Consider the following 11,924-nt stretch of genomic DNA (forward strand, 5'->3'; position numbering starts at 1 on the left):
TTTAATCGACTTAATCGATTAACTGTTGCAGCTCTACATTTAAGTTTCTTAAATTGCTAAAGAAGAGTGTATGTGTGTGTAGTGGGCATCAGCATATAGCAAACTTCAGTACATTTTCAGGTCAGTGTCATGTGTAGATAGTAATCAGCTACTGTCAACTTAAAGTGAACCTGTGCCCAGATTCTGCAATCTAAAATATTCACATATTCTAAACCAGCAGTAAAAAAAACTTTAAAACAAGTCCTATTCACCTATGTAACTGTAGGCATTGTGGAGAAATGCATCTTCAAATTTTCAGAGGCACTGAGATCTTCTACTTTTTTTTCTATTGCTTTCTATTACTACAGAATCTTGGCAACCTGCCAGCTATAATGTAAACACACATCAGGCATTTCTAAGCTGTAAGGCTTTTTCATGTTAATGAAGCTTGTTCCTTAAATGAAAAGCAAATTGTCTATTACACACAGTGAGGGGAATTTATCAAAACTGGAGCAGCTGTGCACGGCAACCAATTAGCTTCTCTCTTTCATTTTTAAATCTTAACTGAAGAGAGAAGCTGATTGGTTGCATTGGGCAACTGCTCCAGATTTTGTCTGCTCCAGTTTTGATAAATTCCCCTCAGAGGGTTTGTGCCACTTTGCATTAATTTAGATATTGTCTGCAATGTTTGGAAGACCCGCCAAGCTTGGCGAATGTTCCATTAAAGTCAATGGAAGTGTTTTGCAAACGCATTTTGAATGCTCCTAGGGCATTTGGCATGTGTTTGTGGAGCAGTTTGGCAAGGCTCTTTCCTTGTTCCCCTCTGAACCCCCCCCCCCCCCAAAAAAAAAACACCCCAGGCATTTGAGGGCTTCAAAAATCACTCCCTAATGCTTCCAGAATGCATCTAAAACACATCTCAAATGCAAACTAACATTCTGTCTTATACTGCCATTAAGACAATCTTTTTGTCTTAATGGCAGTATAAACTTTGACTTAGACCTGAGTTTTTCTAATGATCTTCAAGGATCTTTGACAATTAATTACTGCACAGTGCATGCAGCTAGAGAGGTAAGAATGGCTTGTTTGAAAGCTCTTTTGCAGCTAGTTAAGAATATGTAAATACTTTAATGTCCATAGTCTGGGCACAGGTGCACTTTGAGCTTATGCTACTGTACTGCAAAGGTCCTTTCTAGCAATACAAACAGTAGAGAAATTTAGTCCCAGTAGTACATGTAATACATTGTTTTGCTCTTAGTCTAGTGTTGTATTATTTGGCTGCAGCTTCATTTTTTTGTATTCAGAAAATATTTACAGTACATTTAACTGGCTGCATGTCACAGTATATATATTACTTTCCTAACAGTGTGTTGGATAATTAATATTCCTGCCAATTATAACCAATGGGAATTCTCTTGGAGTGTCATTGTTATTTGGAGTAATTTAATGTCAACTGACATATACAGTATTTGGCAGGCTGGTATTAGTTTGAATAAACCATATTTTATTTTTCGCACACTTTTATTGAATATGGTACTATATATATATTTTTTTCTTCATCATTCTGTTTCCTACAGACGAGTGCTTGCAGCTGCTAAAAGAGCGAATCAGACAGGTCACTTCATGTGGGTTGGCTCTGACAGTTGGGGTTCTAAGATCTCACCAGTTCTGCAGCAAGAGGAAGTGGCAGAAGGATCTGTCACAATACTGCCTAGACGAGCATCAGTCAGAGGTTTAGTAACAATTTAGTATTTGCTGTTGCTTTCTCACTCTCACGCACTACCTATGCCTATATATATCTCTGATTTTTCTGATTTTTTCCTAGGGTTTGACAGATACTTTACAAGTCGGACACTAGATAACAACAGAAGGAATGTCTGGTTTGCAGAATTTTGGGAAGACAATTTTCACTGCAGACTAAGTCGAAATGCATTGCGTAGGGGTGGTCATGGAAAGAAATGTACAAGTAAGGATATGCCACTGTTATTTATATGCTTTGGAGGACGAAGTCTGCCAAGTAACAAAGGAAACATCCTTTAAGTCAAACTAATAATGTTTAATAAAGACACTTTTTCTGTCAGCTAGAGATGAGAAAATCGATTCACAATTTTTCAAAGTTTGACCTAATAAGTCTGATTTAGCAGAGGTAGGTATTTGCAAACCTTTCATGGGTCACATCAAAGCATTTGACTCTTTTATGTTCTTGTAATGTACATCAGGCTACCAAATGCTCCCTTGCATGCTCTTCCATCTTTTATGTGAAATAATGTTTGACATTTTCTGGGTGCACTTAAAAATAACACATTTCAGTAATGCTGTTCTGCTCACTCTTCATTGTAAGTCACAGTGCTTCTTATTATAAAATACATCAGTATCACATTGCGGTTTTGTTAACTGGCAGTGTTAACTGACCATTCTTCTTTTCTACTGGCTTGCCACTGTGATGTACATGGACGGCAGAATAAGAATTTTACTGTCTGCAACTGAGTTTCAGAGTACAGAGTAAAATAGGAGGTGATTGGGATAGAGTTAGAAAATTACATTTTCTTCATTTTCTTTTTATCCATTATATGTTTCAAGAACCTTTAGCAATGAATATTGATTAAATATTTTTTGGGAAATATCAATAGCATTAACATAGAATCTTTATTTCTTGGTGTCTTATTATGTCTAAAAGTTCCTCATTACAACAAATGCGTTCTATTGTTTTCTCGGCAGTGTTATGGCTACAATCATGGAGAGAAACTGCATAAGATTTTTTTAGTCAAATAAAAACCTAAATATGGTTGTTGGACAAAAAAATTACTGCCCATGTTATACATTATGAGTTTTAAAGCTTTTTTTAACATGAAAATAAAGTATTTGATTCCATATCAAGAGTTTTAGTGGGGAAACTAGTGTCCTTGGTATTCAGATATTCATTCTTCAGTAAACATGTCATATATAATATAAAATGAAAAGCATTATTCCCATTTCTTGTCAGGAGTAGTGGAAGATTTTTGCACACGTTAAGCTTCACACCCTTAGGGGGAATGTACCACCTATATCTCCACTCTCCTCCTCAGCATTTTTTTCCTTCTGTCTTGGCTCTACTTTTCAGTGTTAGACTACTTTTCTTGGTGGCTCCTTCTTACTCTGTCCACTGTCATCTTTAATACTGCACCTCTCTTTTCCGCTAGATATCTTCTCCTACCTGTTTGGTGTTCTGTAGACATGTGCGATTCGTTTCGTTCCGAATCGAAATTCGGACGAATTTTCGGAAATTCGGACATTCGGATGTTTCCGAATTCCAGACATAACGAATGCAAACGAATCCGAATTTCCATTTCCGAAATTCAGTAGCGTTAGTACGAACGTTCGTTTCGTTTTCTGTTCGTTTCTTATTCGTTTCTTATTCGTTTCATTAGTTGGAGCAAAGTGACATTAGAGAAGGAGAAAAATATTTTTTCCCCCTCAAATGTCACTTTTGCTGCAAACGAACGAACGAAACGAATAAGAAACGAATAAGAACAGAAAACGAAACGAACGTTCGTACTAACGCTACCGAATTTCATCCGAATCCGAATTCCGAATCCGAATTGACTTTCACACCCGAATCCTGAAAAACGAAATAACACAAATCCGAATTTAAAACGAAACGAAACTAAAAGAATTTTTTGGCAGTGCACATGTCTAGTGTTCTGTGGCCATTATTTCTGGAGCAATGTTTCACCAGTCTCCCTAATGTATTCACTCTTCTCTTTTCCTGTTTTCATCTGTCCCTTAGCATCATTGCATTGTGCTGTTACTGCTTTCCTTTTTTGTGCCTACTTTATTCCTTCTTATTGTTTATTCACGTGTCCCTCTATACTGTCCTCTGATCTTATCCACTAACTTCCATTGATCTGAATTCTCTCTCATCTGCTCTCCATAACCCTGTCCTGTATATTCCCCCTTTTCCTCTCCAAATTTCCATTACAATTATCAACATATTCACATTCCATTTATCTTCTTTCCTGCCTTCATCACACATAACCCTACTGTCCTTTGTGCCCCTATAGATATGCATTTCCCTCTCCCCCCATATACATGCACATATGTGTGACAATTTGTGGAGCCCACAGCCACGCACTGTGGAGTATATTGGCTACAATATGGGAGAGATTGAAGTTTATGGTTAAGCTATATCCAGTTATTATGAGGAAATGGTGGAGATTATACTCTTCCCCCTAGAAACGACTGTATATACGTTGTTTATATTTGTTAAGGAATTGATAGTCCATCTAATATTGGTGCCACACAGATGAATGTGGATGGACTAATAATATGTATATTATTGAAAAGAAATGGGGTAACACTGGTTACCAACTAATTTATAGTGTATTGTTTGGATGCATACAGCCTTGAATAATTATACAATCAAAGTTGAGAGAATTTTACTTCACCTAGGTCCTTAAAACCATGGGGAAAAGGGGCTTTCAAGGCACTCGATCTGTCCACTTAAATTATTACCATTAAAACATGATTTTATTGAATACACATCTAAAAGTTAGTTAAAAATAACCATCTTGAAAGAATTGAACAGATTGTCCATAGGTCCTCATGAATATACCAAACTGGTTCTTTCCATGATATACAATCAATATCCACATAATTCAAATGTCCATACGTTTTTTTCAGGATCAATTTGTTTGCTGGTCAACCTTTAGTTGTAGATTCAGCATGGGAAAGCATTTGCCCTGAGGGGGCCGTGGATGGGCACAACAGCAAAGGGACCAGAACACCCCAAACACCAAGAGAGCTGGAGAAAGAAAAAAAACAGAAAAGAAAAAATCTCTAATATATATATCCACATAGAAACTGCATGGTTGTCAATAATCCCATGCATGCATACTAATTGCTCTCCCCTGCAGTTTGCATATATGTCAATGAATAACATAATTCCAAAAAAAACACTTTTAACTACTTCCCAGATCAAAACCTCATACTAGTACATCCATACGCAGGGGCATAACAGGACTGATATCTGTGTATACCAAGAGTGAAAGTATATAATAACCTCGTGAGTATCTCTGCAGAGATACATAATATGTAATTATATTACTTGTTAGCTGATAAAATTATTCAAGATCAATAGAACAGTAGAATAGGGACATATTATACTGAATAATGTATAACTGTGATTTAATCTTAGTATAGGATTCACAGTATTGATATATTAAAGTGCCATGTATTGCTAATTTTTTTTTTTTACAAATTATTGCACAGTTGAAACTCCAGCGCTCTTGGTGTTTGGGGTGTTCCGGTCTGTTTGATGGTGTGCCCCTCCACGGCCCCCTCAGGGCAAATGCTCTCCCATGCCAAATCCACAACTAAAGGTTTTTGTTTTGTGTATATAAGGTTGACAAGCAAACAAATTGATCTTAACTTGTTACTCACTGATATGTCTATTTACATAGTGTTCTAGGTATTGAAATCGTCCAGAGGAAGCCACAAGATGATGAAACATGTCCAGGATCTTGGAAAAAAAATGGACATTTGAATTATGTGGATATTGGTTGTATATCATGGAAATAACTAGTATATATTGGTATATATTGGACCTATGAACAAACTGTTCAATGCTTTTAAGAGGGTTATTTCTAACTAACTTTTAGCTGTGTTTTCAATAAAATCATTTTTTAATGGAAATAATTTAAGTGAACAGATCGAGTGTCTTGAAAGCCCCCTTTCCCCATGGTTTTGGGTACCTGGGTGAAGTAAAATTCTCTCAACTTGATTTAATAAGTTTTGTAAAGCTGAATGAATTCTAAGAAGAAAAACTATCATATAAATCCCTAATAGCTATTACAGCCTGTATGCAGAAAACTACAGGAAGAACTAATACATGACCAGTCAACCTGCATAAGGACAGAGTGCAGCAGAGACTGATCTTGATTATATAAAGCTCCTGCACAAAGGAAAGTTTTCACATTGGACTACTGCACAGTCATTGAAAAAATACACAAATCACACCAAGATTCAAGTAAGAATACACATACATCTTTTATTTAGACAATATTTGCTTATCCCAGAGCTTTGTTTTTAGTGATTTTCAATGTTTTCTGTACATGGGTGTGCTTTATATGTGTAAATAAAAGATTTTTTTGGTAGCAAGTTTCATAAAAGGATACAAGTATATTAGAGACTATAATATTAAAGGATACAAGTATATTATCTCAAAATTAGAGCTATCTTTGTTTTGGGCATTTTTTTTGTTTTGGACAGTGACGTCCCTATAATGAGGCAGGTGGCATCTCTTTGGGTTGTATGGTCAATGAGAGCTCTTAGCAACCTGTGGCACTCTGGCCAGTTTCCTGTCCAGCTCTCTGACTTCACTAGTTGCCAGGAGCTCAGCAGGACACCGGACAGAAGTACCATGCACCACCCCTGGTAATATGCACCACCACCACATCCCCCCACCAGAATGCTAAAGTGCACTGCCAGCACCCCTCACCTCTGCCCCCAGGTCACATGCACCAATAAACCCCCCAGAATGGTAACGTGCACCTCCAGCACCCCGCACCTCTCCCCCATAACGTGCACAGCCACTACAGCACCATCCCCTCAGAATGGTAACGTGCACCGCCAGGACCCTGCACCTCCCGCCCAGTAATGTGCACCACCAGCAACCCACCCCCACTGCCCCCAAGCGGCAAAAAGTTTAGGGACACCCCTGGTTTTGGAATAATGGTCAAGTGGGAGTTCACCTGTGATTGGGCATTAATAATCACTTGCTTTAATTAAATGGGCAGCGCTAATCTACAGAATAACTAATCGTAAATGTGTTGACCAATACTAATCAAAAAGCTGCTGTGATATAGACCCCTAGAGGTCTAGTGAATGAAATATTAAAAACTCAACAGCGCTAATTTTAAACAAACAATAAATGTACATAAGGCTGATTTTCACATATACCAAACGTGCTGCAAAATCAATCATAAATTACAAAAATTCCTTTTTGTGAACATAAGTTGATCCTGTGTGAATCAAAGTGAATGAATAAATATTTAATTCTAGTGTTTCATAAAAAACTGTAAGTGAAGTGACTTTGTAAAAATATAAAAATAATTAATGAAAATTGTATAGTTTCTGTGGATTATTTGTGAAAAATCCCAATAAAGAAAGTCTTTCAAAATCACTTACGAGGTCATTCACATTACCTAGTCCCAATTGTATTTGTGAATAAAAATTAAATTCTTTATTTGAAACACCATAAATTCATGTGAAAAAATATTTGAAAAGGCAAACCTTAGCTCTTCATTCAAACAGTGCATACAGATAAAGGTGATATAAGAAAACAAGTGACACATAAAAATGACAGAGAATAATAATAATAACAATAATAATAATAATATATTGACAATTTATACAAAAAAAATGGAGAGTTGTGGACTGGCCTCGTCAAAGCCTTATATTTAATTCCATTTAAATTTTGCTGGTTGAGGTTTAAAACGAGCAGTTTATGCAAGGAAACCCACAACAATTTCACTGAGTTAATGTCAGGATATTAAATTTATCTATAGGCACTGTTTCATTAAATATATAATGTTTGCTGTTTAAATATGTGGAAAAAGTCAACAATTTCCATGGTGTAGACTTACTTTTTTACATGACTGTATATGCAACAAATTGAACCCTTTTGGGTGTGATAAAATTGTTTGCAATAAAATGTCTAGGTCTTGTTGAAAAGCAAGTGTAACTCTGGTTTTGAGGAAAGAGGAGAGGATCACTGAGGGCACTATAGAGATCTACAAAATCTGTTTAAGCAGAGAGTGGGGAGCTGGCAAGGTGACTGAGTACTGGAACCCAGACTTGGAGGATTGTGTGTGCATGCCTGGGAGCTGCTCCAAGGGAGAGAGAGACATGACTGTATGCAGGGTACATCTGAGCTACCACTGTCCTGTTGGACATGAGCCCCATTCCCACGAGTGGCACTTCTTGCTGGGACAATTTTTTCCACTGACCCCTCCCATTGCAAAAGAGATGCCATAAAGCCTACATCACATCTACTCCTTTGTGATGTAGATAGTAAATTCTGCCCCATCCACCTCCATTCAGCCTACAGAAGCGGCCATCATGGGATGGACAAGTAATGGACCGAAGGATCCTACATTATGCAGCATCGTTGGTGAGAGGCCTTTTGACCACCCTTATTTGTATTAAAATGTTGTTGTCTTTGGAAATTTGCCCAGGACACTTTAGGGGTTTTCCTTCTATAGCCTATTACAAATACCCTCGCTTTTAGGGTGAGCGCTAGAATGTGAGTTTAGGGGTCCCACCTCTGCCAGATCTGTTTATTAATCCACTGGCCAGTGATTAGACAGGGCCTGTACATAGCAGTTAAGCCACATTGTTATTTGCATTATCTTGTGTTATAAGGATATTTACTTAATTTGCAGCTGTTATAATTGTGTTAAAGTCATTCCCCTTTCACTCAACTAGTTCTGGCATAACGTTTCACAGGCAGCAGGGGGAATGAATGACTAATTAAATTTACTTAGCTGCACTTACAATTGATCCAGTTATTGATATGGGTTTAACCCTGCCATTGTTGAATGTGTTCCAACTCCAATAAAGCCTTTTTATCATTCCTGAGCTGAGTTATTAATCTAGTTAGGGTGGGTCACCTGCTATTCCCAGGGTTGGGTCACCCCTGGGAATAGCAGGAGGAACATTCCAGTGGCTCCCTAGTAAGTAAGGGCTACACAAGTGTTTGGAGAGGAGGAAGTAAAATGTCTCTTATATTTGAAGTTATTTTCTATTACATTTTTGAAGACATTTGAAAATAAATTAGCATACACAGATGTATCAATTATGAATAATAATAATATTAATAGGCACAAAATTGCATGTAACTACTTAAAGCAAATTTTTAAGCACACAGTTAAATACACCGTTGAATTACCTACACATATGTTTGCTGTTTTGCCAATGTATTCATGATTCACATACATTTTCTACACTGCACATAGATGATACATGTAGTTACTGATTAAACAATTGAGCTCACTGGTTCAATGATGAAGTCCCAGGCGGTGTCACCTCTCTACCTCCAGTCTCTCCATTGGACAGTGAAACAGCATTTTCATTGACCCAGGTCATAGAAATACCGGGAAGCAGCTGAGGGATCTTACTAATAACTAGAAGGTTATCAGTAAGATCCCTCACAATCATTATACTACACATTTCACTTCAAGATGGACACTTGTCACAGTAAGAAAATTATCTGAAGCAGATGTTGAGTTACAACAGACTTATAGAGAAACTTGAGCCCACAAAATACTCTGTTTATGAATATGCACACGTTTCCTAGTAAAATCCTTTATATATTAGATAATTTTACTGTTATTGGCGAGCAACATGCGTGGTACTTTATTTTTTTTCCAAAAGTTCTTCCAAAGTGTAACTCTTTCTAATGTAAGCCACATTTGTGGAAAACATTACATCTTGTAGGGTCTCAGTTGAACTCCAATGCACATATAATGTATTATATCTTTCTTTTGAGTTTATGATTATTTTAGTTTTATGCTAACTCAAAAGTGAAGCATTCTATTTTACTTACTAATTAAAAAAATGTATACAATTGTTAATTAATTTTGAACATTAAAAATTGTCTTATGTTAGTTCTCCCAATGGAAAGTAAAAACATTCTATTGTCATTTTAAAGTGTATTTCCATTTTTGCAGTCAACATTAAGAAAACCCCACTATATGCTTGTTATGTGTTCCCATTTACACAGCATACCTCTCAAACGTTTTCAAAATATATTTTTACCTTTTAGACATTTCTTTGGTGAAGGCCTTTGCACAGAGTGCAGGTTACTCTGAGTAGTTTGAAAGTGAAAGTTATGTGACTCCTTATAGTAACATACAATGCTTCTAAGTATGTAATCCTTTGTTAGGACAGACAGTGTTCAAATCTAGTTTACAACTGACAATGAGATCTGCCAACACATTCCAGATGGGGTTACTCAGAGTAAACATAACTTCCTACAGTCCCCTCCTTAGCATCACATGGTGGGGAGCTAGGTAGAATGTTTAAGCAAGTAAAACATTTAAAAATGTAAGCAGCATTTTTTGTTTAAGTTAAGCAATGAGAGTGGGAACATGTAACAAACATAAAATATGTATCCTTTATGGCTGCAAAAGTGAAAATACACTTTAAAGTGTATTTCCACTTTTGCAGCCAAATTGGGATAACAAATATTTTTTATTTGTTACATGTTTCTCATTCACATAACATAACTTTAAAAAATGCTGCTTGCATATTGCATGATCTATTCTGAAAGAAAAGTTGTTCTCTGCATTACATTTTGCTCTGAAATGCAAGGGGGGGGGGGGGGGGGAGGTTAATGTTAACATAATTATCCCTGTCTGTACTGTCTCACTGTCTGTACTACTTATTATCAGTTGTAAACTAGATCTGAACAATGCCTGTCCTAACAAAGGGTTAAATATCTTTTAAATGCATTGTATGTTAATATGGGGAAGCTCACTCTGTCCCTAGTCTTTTCATGGGAACAGCCAAAGTTTCCTGTCACTTGGAAATTGAGAGAGAAGCTTGCAAAGGCATGCTACACAGACACATCTAAAAGGTAACAAATAATGCAAAAAATCTTTTTAGGTATACTGTTTTAATAGGAACACATAAAAAAACATATGAGGGCACTCAAAAACAGGGATTTTCTCAAACTTTGTGTATGCTGCTAAAAAGTGTGTGTCACCCCACCCACATCTGCCGCTGCTGCTGTCAAGTATCTTTGGCCCTGCTTGTCCAGAGGGAGATCAGTACAATTCCTGTGGCTGATGTCCCCTCTGCTTACTGAACCTGGAAGCAATGTTCATTTTGTCACTTCCGGTTTCAGACTGTGATTTTTTTTTGGCTGCTGTGGCCGGAGTAGAAGCTGGTAAAGCAAGATCTGTATTTCATCAGCTTCTGTGGGATCCATGGGTGACATAAAGAGGACCTGTCACTTCCTTTGTGCTATTACACGGGGGGTTTGTTACTCCCCTATGTGATAGCAATAAAGTTAAGTGTAAAAAAAAGTCTAAAAAATGAAAAATGACAAAACAATAAAATAATGTAAAATATTTAAAAAGCCCTCCACCCCCATGAACATGCACAAACAAACGCAAATACGCGTCAGGTGTGCCTACATGCGAAAATGACAATTGCGCCATATATTGCCACAGATGTCACAGTAAGAGCAAAAATCCGGTGCCATCATGCACTGTTAACTCTAAATTGATAAGTGGTAAAAGCTTTTAAAGTGTCGCCTTTGGGCAATTTTGGGTACTGAAGTTTTTTGCCACGTTTGTTATCTATTTACCTGTTTACAAACCCATCTTTTATATTTTACCAAAAAAACATTAAACATTTGCAGAAATATTGTGCAACATAAAAAATGCAACAAGCGTTTTTTAATCAATGGGGCCTTTGCTTTAATAAAATATATAATTGTTTTAAGCTGTTTTAATTCAGATTTTAACACTTGCACTTTTAACATTTGCAAAAATGAAAAATCACACTTTAACACACATTTTGTCTATTATGATTTCATTACTAGCATTGTTGTTGGGTGAGAAATACTGCCTTAGTTGAGATAGTTTAACATAAGTTGAGTAAGCAAAGCATTCTATATCAGGTTACAGTGAGTGAAAACTCTTTGAACCAATATTTATTTTGTACAGATTCTGAGACTTTTTGTGTGAACTAAAAAAACTATATATTACAATAAACATATATATTACAATTTTTTTTACTGTTGTTGCTGAACAATAAAACAACTTTTTCCTCAAAGTTGTATTACCAAAATAGAGTCTTCTGATGACCATCAACCTGTTGTCACAAAAGGTACAGTTCTTATGGTTTCTCTGTCACACACACCCTGTCTTTAAACATTTATACAAAATTATAATTATATA

At 36.5% G+C, this 11,924-nt stretch overlaps 1 protein-coding gene across 1 annotated transcript in view; it reads left to right on the forward strand.

The window, feature by feature from the left end:
• Positions 1-962: 962 nt before the first annotated feature.
• Positions 963-11,924, forward strand: part of GRM4 (glutamate metabotropic receptor 4) — a gene marked incomplete at its 5' end in the record, with an annotated part of 52,205 nt that continues 41,243 nt past the window's right edge. The window contains 3 exons of the mRNA XM_018556773.1: positions 963-1,097; positions 1,557-1,711; positions 1,805-1,945. Of these exons, the coding sequence (XP_018412275.1) occupies positions 963-1,097; positions 1,557-1,711; positions 1,805-1,945 (431 nt within the window). The remainder of the gene's footprint in view (positions 1,098-1,556; positions 1,712-1,804; positions 1,946-11,924) is intronic.

The sequence above is a fragment of the Nanorana parkeri genome, unplaced genomic scaffold, assembly GCF_000935625.1.
Source record: "Nanorana parkeri isolate BGI_ZX_2015 unplaced genomic scaffold, ASM93562v1 scaffold252, whole genome shotgun sequence".
Taxonomy (NCBI): Eukaryota; Metazoa; Chordata; class Amphibia; order Anura; family Dicroglossidae; genus Nanorana; species Nanorana parkeri.